Genomic DNA, 13,574 nt, shown 5'->3' with positions numbered 1-13,574 from the left:
GTTATAAAATAAGTGTAAGGTTATTGAAACTTCCTGGCAGATTAAAACTGTGTGCCCGACTGAGACTCGAACTCGGGACCTTTGCCTTTTGCGGGAAAGTGCTCTACCATCTGAGCTACCGAAGCACGACTCACGCCCGGTCCTCACAGCTTTGCAAGGTTCGCAGGAGAGTTTCTGTAAAGTTTGGAAGGTAGGAGACGAGATACTGGCAGAAGTAAAGCTGTGAGGACCGGGCGTGAGTCGTACTTAGGTAGCTCAGATGGTAAAGCACTTGGCCGCGAAAGGCAAAGGTCCCGAGTTCGAGTCTCGGTTGGGCACACAGTTTTAATCTACCAGGAAGTTTCATATCAGCGCACACTCTGCTGCAGAGTGAAAATCTCATTCTGTAAGGTTATTGTTATAACTTCAAGTTGAACAAATATATCTCAAGGCCGATGCAATACATGAGTCACAGATCAAGTAAACAGAGTAAGACGTGTGTCACTTTACCAGTCAAAACATAAACTGAGTCAGAGTCTAGCGGCCACTGGCTGGCTGGCCACTTAGGTGGCACTGCTGCTGCATGGCTGGCAGACAGCGCCGCATGTAGAGGACGCGCGTAACTGTGCGGCGGCACTTTGAAAGATCGGCGAGTCACTACAGTTATAAGTTGTTGTTTAAATTTTTGCAGACTGTAGTGGTAGTGTCCCTGAAGATGTAAACATGAAATGTCTTACTTTTGTAATGGGGAACTTTTTCATAGGATTGACTGGCAGTTAAGTCAGCAAAAAAGCTACTATGTGCTGGTATCAGTCTGGGCTAATACATGCGAGTCTTTGAGTTTTATGGCTCGAAATGTTAGTTAATTGATAAGCTTCATAAGTTGCTTCATGCTTTGAGTACAAAATGTATAACTCGGTTGGGAAAAATTTGTTGAATTCTTTTGGGAAATTTTTATACAAAATTATGTATGTTAAAATAATAATGGAAATTCTTGGATGAAAAAATTGCATACAGAAACTCGTAATAGGAAACAGTTAACACTAGCTTTTGAGCACACATTCACACAAACTCCTACTAAAATAAGAGCAAGAGCTCGAAAACTAGTGTTAACCTTTTTCTATTACATGCTCCTGTGTGCCACCCACCAATCCTCTGTAGATAAGTGGTTACCTTTCCTATTTTGCGTATTTTGGTAGGTTTCTATATGTTCCATTTCCATACTCCTTAGTAGAGTAAGTTTTGTTTGTTTGAAATGTAAACATATTTGATGATCCGTATTTTAAAGTATTGTCTGCATCCATTATTTATACCAATGTCCATTTTCTTTCAGGGCGTAATTTCCAGTGCTAAAAAATCACCTGCCCTGCGTCCATTGTCAAGGAGCGTTGGCAGTTGTCGGAAGCAAGGGCTGAACAAGAAGGATCGACCAAGGGAAAAATCCCTGCTCCAGCAGAATCTTCTAACCTTGTTTGCATGTCAAAAGGAGTAAGTACCTCAGTTTACTATATCACAGCATTAGATACGAGGTTTGTTCACATTTTTTGTGATAAAAATAATTATTTAACAAAATGTGCAAATCATTTTCAGCTGTGTTGGTCTGCATTTATACCATTTTAGTTTCATTTTGTGATCTGGCTGTGTGAGTAATGGTTGTTTCAGAGAAATGTGACCTGAAATAAGTTGACTTCTAGAATACATAGATTTAAAATGTTCATTCGATAGAGCTACAAACAAAGTTAGAAACTGAAAGCTGTAAAATACAATATAGACTGCAGAGTAAAAAACTGGTTTTATAATACTGTAAAAAAAAGCATTGCTTAGTGCATCAAAATTGCTGTTGCTTTTTTTCTGTAGTTACTAATTAGTTCCTCAGTTCAGATTCTCAGGCCACACTTATATGGGGTTTTATGTAAAACGAGAAATTATCCTTGGTGGGTGGCCGTTGAGTCATAGTTTATTGGTTTGAATCCTGGTGGTGAAAAAAATCTTCACTGCTAGTATTTAGTTGGCATTGGTAGAAATGGTGGTGGTGTAAACCTCCAGATCATCATATTTAGCACCTATGTCTTGGGTTAAATTTCACATTTCTTCACAGTGTCTCATGGAAATGGGCAAGTGTGGCACGAGGCTTCACCTTCTCTCATTACCATAAACAACATTACTTTATACACTGATGAGCCAAATCATTATGACCACTGCCCACTGTGATGTCGGATTCCACACGGTGGCGCTGTGGGCACATGACACAGTAACAAAAGTATGTAAGTGGAGCACACACAGGGGATCACCTTAGTGAAGATATGGGCTGCAAATGGGGAAATCCATTGATATAAGCAACTTTGACAAAGGGCAGATTATTATTATTATTATGCAGAGCCTGTGAACGAGTATCTCGTAAATGGTGAAGCCGGTTGAATGTTCGTGTGCTACTTTCGTGAGCACCTACAGAAAGAGTAAGAGAACAGTGAAACTACCACTAGGTGCTAAATGGTTGAACATACACAACTCTTGACAGAACATGGGGTTTGGAGGTCTCTCTGCTCTGTAAAGTAGGATAGTGGTGATCTGTAGTATCTCCACTGGAGGAGCACAATGCTGGTGCACGCACACTGTTCATCGTACATTGTTAAATGTGGAACTCCACAGCAGACAACCCCTACGGGTTCACATGTTGACCCAACGACATCGCCAATACGACTGCAGTGGGCACGGGACCACTGAGATTCGATCATCGATCAATGTAAATGTGTTGGCTGTATGGGTGAAGCAGATTTCTGCTACACTAGTTCGACGGTCGTCTCCACAGACACTGTCATCGAGGTGAATGGTGGCTCGAAATGTGCAATGCGTCAAGGTCGCAGGCTGGTGGGAGCAGTATTATGCTATGGGAGGCGTTGTCCTGTGCTTGTAATCCGAGACACGCTGACAGCTGTGAACCGCCTGCATCCCTTTGTGTGTGACATCGTCTTTCAGCAGTATAATGGTCATCTCTGAGCCAGAACTGTGCTACAGTGGTTTGAGGAGCATCATAGTGAACTCACGTTGCTGTCTCGGTGACCAAATTCACCTGACGTAAGTTCTACGAAACCTATCTAAGTCGCTATCGGGCACCATCACCACGTACACAAATCAGCAGCCTGTTATTTATGTGAATTACGTGACCTGTGCATAGAAATCTAATGCCACATAGCTCCACAAACCTATCAACAAACTGTCAGATCCCAGATACACAGAATCGGTGATGTATTTTTGTTCCAAAGAGGGACACAGAAGCAGGTGGTCATAACGTTTTGGCTCATCAGTGTAGATGAACTAACCAAAGTCACCCACAAAGAACATTAACATGCAGGTAACCCAAATGCCATTACCTACTAAGTATCATACCCTTAAAACATTGATAATGTGTAACATAATAGCATGCAGGTGACACAAACAGACATATATTGATAATGGACATGTCACAGATTGTGGTATCACAATTGACAAGTTGTCAGCTATGTTGTTTACATGTAAAAGTATTTATCATACACACATCCTGTGGAGTACAAGATGCTGAAATGTTTTATATATTCTAAGGAATATATTTGTACTTGCAAATTCCTGGAATCAAAACAAAATAAAACATATTACACAAATCACTGTTACTGAGTTCCATATTACAGTGTTACTGCATGTTAAGTAACCATGTCACCACAAGTAGCAATACTTGCATGACGCTGCCTCAACACAGACCAGCATATCTTCTCAGTGGTACTCACATTTCCATCTTCATTCGTATTCTTCAGCCCATTCTGCCATGCGGAGTGTACTTTCCGTTGTACCGCATGTTTCTTCCCATTCCATCTGTGTATGAAGTACATGAGGAATTGCTGATTAAATGCCTCTGTGCATACTGTAATTACAGTAGTCTAAACTTTTTACTGCAGTCTTTATCAGAGTGATACATAAAAGACTGCAGTATATCCATAGATTTCTTGCATATATCATTTCTTGAAACTTTGTTAGTAGATATTTGTGAGATAGTTGATGTGTATTTTCAAGCGTCCACCAGTACAAGTTTTTCAACATGTCTGTGATACACGCACAAGAGTTAAACATGTCTGCTGAACAGATTTATAGCCATACACTAGCTGTTCTGCCATTTTACTGTTCAAAAAGTGACATGCATACAAACTGAAATGTGTTTGGTACACATGGCATAGGAAATGCACAGTGCAGTGAACTACCAAGGGCTCATTTTCGAGTACTACAAGTGGATTTTACCTCAAGTTCAAATGGTGGTGTGGTCTCCAGTTCAAAGTCTGGTGTGACGCAGCTCTCCACGCAAGTCTATCCTCTGCAATCTACATCCACTTCAACACACTAGCTATAGTCAACCATTGGTATCTCTCTGCAGTTTGACTGCCCCCCCCCCCCTCCCTCCACACACACAAACACACACACACACACACACACACACACACACCACTACACTTTGGGTACATAACACTAGCAGATTAATAGAACACTTTATTTCTAAAAAGGAAAGAAACGTAACTTAACTTCATGTTATGAGGTGCCTTATGTGCTTCCTTTGTCTTCTACTTGCAATTACTTTTGTGCACCATTACTACTCACAGAAAGCAGGCTAAGTATTGTCATCCTATTAATCAGTGCTAATGCTCTCAAAGTCTATGACTGGACTGCACCATACCAGCGATAGGCAGCTGGTTATGTCATCATTGACATGGGATGCTGAACTCTGTCTTCCTACTCACTCTTTTCTTTGGCCCGCAGGTCATTGCCTTCTTGATGCCGTTCAACGATGCTGCACCGGTCAGTGTGCAGTCGATGCTTTAGAACTGCACATCATCCACGTTTAGAACCTTCTTCGACGGTATTTAGACCATTTGTTAGCAATGTTAGCACTCTGTGCAAAATTCTACCAGAGGGATTCCCTTTTCATTCCTTTTCTGCAGTCCACATTCTGCTACTACTTTCCTCCCCTTCCTTTTCGTACTATTGAATTCCAATCCCACACCGCCCTTAAATTTTCATCTGTCTGAACTACCTGAATAGTTTCTTTTATCGCCGTATTAACCCGGGTAAGATTCCACACCCGCAATTCGGGCATCAAGCTTTACAGTGTGACACTGCCGGAGGCCCCCACTCTTGGATGCACGTGCAGCCTCTCCTTAGTGCACTCTCCCGGCCGAGCTCGATTCTGTAAATCGTCGGCTGTCCAGTGGGATGCACTATTGAGAGGCTGCATGTGCATCTGAGACTGATGGTGCTGTCGTCTTGTGACTTCAGTGGCGCACCATACACCTGCTTGCCTGGCTCGCAGAGCACTGCAGTCGTATTGTATGTTCTCTTAATCACCTGTGGAGCTGGTTAGCGTATAAACTTGTACTATTATGGTACATGTTTGCTTTCTTTCTGTTTGGCTATGCATTCATAGTAATATTCCTGCATTCCAATTTTCTTATTCATAGTTTGACATATTCTTGCATTATTCCTATTTGATTTTGCTTATAACCCTGTACTCACCTGTCTAGAAAACCTGTTCTTCCTGCCATCACACTTCATTAATTCCCAGTATAACTAACTTCAGCCTATCCTTTTCTCATACATATTCAGTTGAGTGATTTACTATTCCACACTCGGACTCGTAGAATGCCAAATGTGTTTATCTTTGTGACAACATCCTCTTATTGTGCTTCCTGGAAGGAGATCCAAATAGGGAACTATTTTACCCAAAAAGATGCCATTATAATTAAGTCATACAGTATAGCTGCATGTCCTCAGGAAATATAACAACTAGAATGAGTTCTCCTTTCTTCCAGGAGTGCTAGTTCTGCAAGGTTCGCAGAAGAGCTTCTGTGAAGTTTGGAAGGTAGGAGACGGGGTACTGGCAGAATTGAAGCTGTGAGGGCGGGTCGAGTGTCCCGCTCTGATAGCTCAGTCAGTATAACACTTGCCCGCGAAAGGCAGAAGTCCCGAGTTCAAGTCTCGGCCCGGCACAATTGTAATCTACCGGGAAGTTTCAATGTAACAACTAGTTTCTCCTTGCTTCCAGCTTATTACATTATCAACAGAGCGAGGCAGTGGTGGCTAATGTTACCAGGCCATGTTAGTCAATCTTCCGTGCTGTAGCTTCTGCAGCAACTGAAAAGATTGCTGTGCTCCTTCAGGAACCATATGTTAATCTGATCTCTCCTCAGTTACCCCCGTGATTCGGTCACTCTTACGGTACGTCTGTTTGTATCACTGAGTCACGGAAGTCCATCATTTGTGGATGCGAGTTCCAGTATACTTGTCCATTCATTTGGCAGTTTAGTGTAACAGGCCTCAGATGGCACAACGGTACTGACTGACTGCTGTTTCATCCTCAGCTGATAGGCATCACTGGATGCAGATATGGAGGGCACGTGGTCAGCTCATTGCTCTCCCTACCGTTTCCAATTTTCATGACCGGAGCTGCTACTTCTCAATCGAGTAATTCCTCAATTGGCCTCACGAGGACTGAGTGCACCCTGCTTACCGACAGTGCTCAGCAGACCCGGACAGTCATCCATCCTAGAGCTAGCTGAACTTAACATTGCTTAGCTTCGGTGATCTGATGGGAACTGGTGTTACCACTGTAGTGAGGCCATTGGCTATGGAAGTTCACGATGTTCTCTAATTCGAGTGGAGTTTTGTTGGAGGACAAATTGGGTGACACACATACCAGTGTACACGTGGCCGTATGAAAGAAACCGTGATGTAGTACTGCCTTAGTGCAGATATTAGTGTCACTTTATCCCTTATGCACATTACAGGGCTATTACAAATGATTAAAGCGATTTCATAAATTCACTGTAGCTCCATTCGTTGACATATGGTCACGACACACTACAGGTACGTAGAAAAACTCATAAAGTTTTGTTCGGCTGAAGCCGCACTTCAGGTTTCTGCCGCCAGAGCGCTCGAGAGCGCAGTGAGACAAAATGGCGACAGGAGCCGAGAAAGCGTATGTCGTGCTTGAAATGCACTCACATCAGTCAGTCGTAACAGTGCGACGACACTTCGGGACGAATTTCAACAAAGATCCCCCAACTGCTAACTCCATTCGGCGATGGTATGTGCAGTTTAAAGCTTCTGGATGCCTCTGTAAGGGGAAATCCACGGGTCGGCCTGCAGTGAGCGAAGAAACGGTTGAACGCGTGCGGGCAAGTTTCACGCATAGCCCGCGGAAGTCGACGAATAAAGCAAGCAGGGAGCTAAACGTACCACAGCCGACGGTTTGGAAAACCTTACGGAAAAGGCTAAAGCAGAAGCCTTACCGTTTACAATTGCTACAAGCCCTGACACCGATGACAAAGTCAAACGCTTTGAATTTTTGGCGCGGTTGCAACAGCTCGTGGAAGAGGATGCGTTCAGTGCGAAACTTGTTTTCAGTGATGAAGCAACATTTTTTCTTAATGGTGAAGTGAACAGACACAATGTGCGAATCTGGGCGGTAGAGAATCCTCACGCATTCGTGCAGCAAATTCGCAATTCACCAAAAGTTAACGTGTTTTGTGCAATCTCGCGGTTTAAAGTTTACGGCGCCTTTTTCTTCTGCGGAAAAAACGTTACAGGACACGTCTATCTGGACATGCTGGAAAATTGGCTCATGCCACAACTGGAGACCGACAGCGCCGACTTCATCTTTCAACAGGATGTTGCTCCACCGCATTTCCATCACGATGTTCGGCATTTCTTAACCAGGAGATTGGAAAACCGATGGATCGGTCGTGGTGGAGATCATGATCAGCAATTCGTGTTATGGCCTCCACGCTCTCCCGACTTAACCCCATGCGATTTCTTTCTGTGGGGTTATGTGAAAGATTCAGTGTTTAAACCTCCTCTACCAAGAAACGTGCCAGAACTGCGAGCTCGCATCAACGATGCTTTCGAACTCATCGATGGGGACATGCTGCGCCGAGTGTGGGAGGAACTTGATTATCGGCTTGATGTCTGCCGAATCACTAAAGGGGCATATATCGAACATTTGTGAATGCCTAAAAAAAGTTTTTGAGTTTTTGTATGTGTGTGAAAAGCATTGTGAAAATACCTCAAATAATAAAGTTATTGTAGAGCTGTGAAATCGCTTCAATCATTTGTAATAACCCTGTACTGTAGCATGAGTTCACGGCTGACCTGTGTATTCATACCAGGACATTGTCTACCCATTGCAAAACATGTTCGCCCATGCCAAAAAAATTTTCACAGTGGGGTCAACCATCATACATGAAGAAAGGCAGTACTTAGCCTGTTATACACCTGCAACAATTTACTCCTACAAATATCTTGTGTTATGCCTGCAGTCAGTTCAGCAAATGGTGCCATTACAGGTGTTCTACTTCATACTCATTGCAGACTCCATGACCATACAAGAACAGCATATCTCCTTGTTCTTTTAGCAATACCCACAGATTTTTCTCACTTTGTCTACTGAATTTCTCATGATCTCATGGTTTTTCATGATCTCATGGTTTTGCCACAAATGAAGATTTAAATCCCAATATATGTAATGATCTGTGTGTGGATTTCTATATGCTTCTTGGCCTAAGTGGCCACCTCATTTCTTGAGATTTAATACACCCAAAAATTTAATCTGTTGTCTGCCTCTTCCATGGTGAATTGATTCTTCAGATTGCTTTATTCGCGTGTTCGTAAAAACAGCTAGTTCCTTTATGCTATCACTCCACAAACTGTGTAACAAATCATAGAAACTTTGACAGTGAGGAAAATCTTGTAGGAGGACTAGAATATCTCGCCAGCGCATTGTTAAAGAATGGGTACTTTTCCTTAGACATATAAAAGGTGTTATGACCCTCATGGAGACATCACAGGCTGTGAAATCAGTGGTATCTTAACCCTTCGTTATTTATGTCACAGACTGTACAAGAAATATCTTGCAAAAGCTGAGTGTCACTGTAGTGTACAATTCCATGAGCAAGGTAATGGGGAATACTGACAGTTGGCCAAGGATTGTCACCAACCATTACAAATTTCAGGCTGACTATGAGCAAGTATGTAGAGGAACATAAAGCCAACTGTCCAAGAGGAGAAACAGATAGATCACCTGTAGTGAAACACACTCCGCAGTCAGGTCAGGAAACCACAGGGTTTAATTTGAAAAGGCCTAAATCTTGGCAGCCATGATAGGCTAAGCAGAGGCATTAGAGACAGCCAAACGTAAGTCATTTTGATCAGGAGGAGGAAGAAGAAGATGTTAAGCGCAATAGTATTTAGTTTATGGTACTGAAAGAGAAGTGCAGCATATACCCATTATGTGGCAGTAACAGCAGCATGAAATTGGTCACCTGTATTCAGATTTCAAGAACATGTGATGTCAAAACCTAGCACAGATGCACCTTGCCATGAAAATTCATTGTCAGCAGCAAGCCAGTGTATGCATCAATCCAAGTCATAAATGACCTCCCCCCCCCCCCCCTCCACTTTTCCCATAATTCTGTTGTCTACAGATAATGAGGGACCTATTCAGTTTGAGGGAAATCCATTGAACTATAGCATTATAATTGAGAAAATTATAATAATTTTAACATTTCTGGCCATGAAGGCTTACATTATGTGAGGCTTAAACTCCCATGTGTTCCACAGTTTTAACTTCTCTCTGATACTCTGGTAAAAAGTAAAAACATTTCATATAAACTACTTCTTCATCATCATTGTCATCTTGTCTCTCTATGGAGTCGACATATTATCTCAGTTGTGGCAATTTTAATGGCAGCTGATCATGGGTGCCCTTCGTGACGTCACCACAATGCCCTTTCTGTTGCCACCACTTCCCCCAGAATTCATGTACCCCATCTGTCTACATCTAGAGTAAATCTCAAGTTCACGTGTGAGAATATTTTCTAACTGTTTGCATAACGTGTATCTCAGGTGAGATGTGGGGGACAGCCCAATATTTACCCTGTTGGATGTGGGAAACTCCCTAAAAACCTCATCCAGATTGACCAGCACACCCATGACCATCAATAATCCACCAGGCATATTCAAACTAGGGCCAGTGTGGCTCCTGATGTCCCAGAAGTAGTGGGTTCGTTGATGTGCTTGGCTTTCTGGGTGGGTTGTTTTGTATGAAGATACATGAAGTTTATGTTTTCACAACAGGGCAATGATATGCTGACAAGAGAGAAAAAAGTTGATCACTGACACCGTCATTTTGTTTTCAGTCTTAATTTAGTTGTGAAACTTTAGATTGTAATTGTTTCTTCCAATTTGTAGACATACGCAAGGCAATTTTTCAGATTCATACACTATATTAGATACAGCCACTAATATTTGTTTACATATGTATTTATACCACACCTGAGGTTTTATTACCAGTTCTTCACCAACAGCATATGCTAAAATGTATCTTCCAGGTCCACATTGATTGCATCAATAGCATAGGATTTAAGGCTTTGTTCCTTCGTTGAAATAATAAACATGGAATTTTGCGTTCAATAATAAGATCATATTATTATTATTATTATTATTATTATTATTATTATTATTACACGTGGGAGAGAATGAGATACAATAGTGTCATTTCCCTCCCTATTATTTATGATTAGTCATAAACAATGTTCAGTTTATAGTGTGTGCTAATGTGCACTGCATAAATGCTGTCTTGCACACAATACGGAAATGGGCTGAAGGAGTGGTTTATTGATACTGTGGGTTCCAGATAACCAATAAACCGTCCGCCGCTCGTGGTCTCGCGGTAGCGTTCTCGCTTCCCGAGCATGGGGTCCCGGGTTCGATTCCCGGCGGGGTCAGGGATTTTCACCTGCCTCGAGATGACTGGGTGTTTGTGTTGTCCTCATCATTTCATCATCATCCAGGAAAGTGGCGAAATTGGACTGAGCAAAAGATTGGGTAATTGTACGGGCGCTGATAACCACGCAGTTGAGCGCCCCACAAACCAAACATCATCATCAACCAATAAACCATAGTTGAGAAAAACCCAGGTACTTAAAAAACACCCCAGTGGATAAAATTGGGTTTTTATAGGTGGTCTTGGTTTTAAGGGAATTTTTTTTCATCTTGATGATTAAATAGTTCAGTTTAAATTTTTATGATTAATTTACTCAAAACACTAACCCATTCTTACAACTGCTTTATTAGTGCCATATTTCTTTCCCTGCCACTGCTGCACACATTTAGAGAATCGTCTCTACCTACAGGTTTGTTTTGTCAAAATTTAGAAATACTTTGGGAGAGAAAAGACCAGAGAAGTTAGTGAAGATCTATAAATGTATGCATTAAAACTAAATTGTACTTTACTGTCATTACAATTCTATATAAAGTCAAAGCTTGCAAGAAATGTCAAAACACAATATTAATAAAATAAATTATTGTGACAGTAAATAGATGCCTTCAACAAATATGGTGGCTCTTTTTAATTCGTGTAAGGCTAACTGTGTAACATTTTATATGTTAATTAAATTTTTCTAATTAAATATAGTTGGGTTTTAATTGATTTTTTGGTGTCTATTTAATAAAAAATTCATGTTTTTTTTAATTTTTTTTAAATCATTTGAACAGTGGTTTTGCAAATCATTAACACTGAAATCATGATATTGTAAGAATTAAGTTAAAGATATCATTCTTCATGAGAAAGGCATGACATAGCTCATAAAATCATGTGTGGTTCATAAAAGCATCAATATAAATGCAATTACACATTCATAAGCAGTAGAAGCTTAGAAGTATTTTGCTCCTATATACCACAAATAAATATGAAGACAAAATTTTGAAGCCTGTAATGTCCATTGTGAACAAAAATATCATGACCAATAATCGCCGTTTATTTTATGATCTTTCAACTAATGTGCAGTTGTAATTAACAAAACCAAAGGGTGCTGAATCTCTCTGGACAATACACTTCCATGATCACTTACAACTACTTGATCCCTATGTAGTTTGGGCAGATACCAAAACGAAGCTTCAAGAAGATAAAACTGTGAGAAATATTTTTGTCCCAGACAATAATCAATTATATTATAAATCTAAGAAATTCCATTGACACTTCTTGTTCAATCATTTCTTGGAAAGTGCCATGCTCGTCTGAATAGTGTAAATGCTCCATGCACATATTACCTGCATTCAGTTGTCTATAAGCAAGAACTATCATTATGTAAATTAGAAATAAATGGGTTATCTATCAGTGTATTATGATAAACTTCTTTATGAAAAGTTTTCCAGCTACATAATTTCTTTTCTCTTGCAGGAAACAGCTGTAATGTGCATTTATCATATTTTGTGGTGGAATCTACGTGAAAAACTATTATTTCAAGATCCTGGTACCATCAAATTGCTGTACAGTTACTTTTATTGTATCTTTGTGTTTAATCATGTTTGTAATTTTGTGTATTGACTTTTCACTATTGCAGTATTGTTGTAGTGTGTACTTTATAATTTACATTTTTTTTGTGTGTGTGGTAGTGTGAAATGATGGTCACTTACTTTTGTGCTATTATTGCTATGTTCCTATACAAGATTGGGTAGCATAAGTAAATATGTTCTTTCCTAAGTATTTGTGTTCATGGCAGCATGAGTAAATATTTCAAATACAGTGTTATAGCACTGTTTACCTGTATTTGTCTCAGTACAGCATAGGGGAAAAAATGTGAGAGTCACACTAATGTAGAAAAAAAACTAGACATTTACATTCAAAGCTACTGTGAATGAACTAGAAGATGTACTGATGTAACAGAATCTGAGAAAAAATTGTCTCTATAATTAATTGTTATTTATGTGCAAATGTTATATGTGAAAACAAAACTCATTAAACATTTGTAGGATGCCCTGACCAGTTTGTTTGCAATACAGCCCAAGACCATTCTTATTAATCCTTGTTGCCCCAGTAATGTCAGTAAGAACATTTTATAAAAGAAGCATATTGTCAGTATTTATATAGATCTTCTGATAACCTTAGCTGTTAAACAACCAAATTATATTGCAAACGCCCGTTCCTCATATTTCAGTTTACATCTTATTTTATTTTATTCTTCTCAGATCCATATCCATCCTCAGATCACTATTATCCTGACTCACTGTCTCACAGAATCTGCAGGATTTCTGAGCTATATTTGCACTCTGGAAGATGCTAAGGGGTTAGCACCAAAAGGAAATAATCAGTCCTATACGAGTTTGTAAAACCCAGAATTCTTGAGCTGGGTACTGGCAGTGCTGTTAGTCCTTTATACTGAAGCTCTGAGCTTCCTTCTGTGATCCCGTTTAGTCATTATGATGATGTGTATGCTGCAAAGAGTAGTTTTGGCTTAACTATCTGGATTCAAAAATGGCAAAATTAGATGTGCATTGAGTGGATGCTTGTCTAACATAGTTGATAGCAAGAAACCTGGGGCACATATGCTTCATCCCACATGCATTTTGTTTGCTCAGGTGTGTGGGACTTTGGCAGAATATGTTTAGTCGCTAACAGAACCAATAGTCCATCATTCACAAACAGGAACCATTCCCAAAGCGATGAACCTGCACAACAGACAAAAAGTTTATCTCCAGCAGACATATACTAATTCTGTGTAACAGTGCCTCTGGTCTTGGTA

The 13,574-nt window shown here is 40.4% G+C and overlaps 1 protein-coding gene across 2 annotated transcripts in view; it reads left to right on the top strand.

Moving 5' to 3' along the window:
- LOC126184891 (exonuclease 1) overlaps window positions 1-12,847 on the top strand; it is a 171,329-nt gene extending 158,482 nt beyond the window's left edge. Inside the window, exons 9-10 of one of the 2 annotated variants that reach the window (XM_049927522.1) lie at window positions 1,313-1,467; window positions 12,233-12,847. In XM_049927522.1, the coding sequence (XP_049783479.1) occupies window positions 1,313-1,467; window positions 12,233-12,245 (168 nt within the window). In that variant the 3' untranslated portion in view covers window positions 12,246-12,847. The remainder of the gene's footprint in view (window positions 1-1,312; window positions 1,468-12,232) is intronic. The other variant, XM_049927521.1, reaches the window with a different exon arrangement.
- The last annotated feature ends 727 nt before the right edge of the window (window positions 12,848-13,574 follow it).

Source organism: Schistocerca cancellata, chromosome 4, assembly GCF_023864275.1.
Source record: "Schistocerca cancellata isolate TAMUIC-IGC-003103 chromosome 4, iqSchCanc2.1, whole genome shotgun sequence".
In the NCBI taxonomy this organism is placed as follows: Eukaryota; Metazoa; Arthropoda; class Insecta; order Orthoptera; family Acrididae; genus Schistocerca; species Schistocerca cancellata.
The sequence above is the reverse complement of the archived record's forward strand: the minus strand, read 5'-3'. Positions and strand labels throughout refer to the sequence as shown.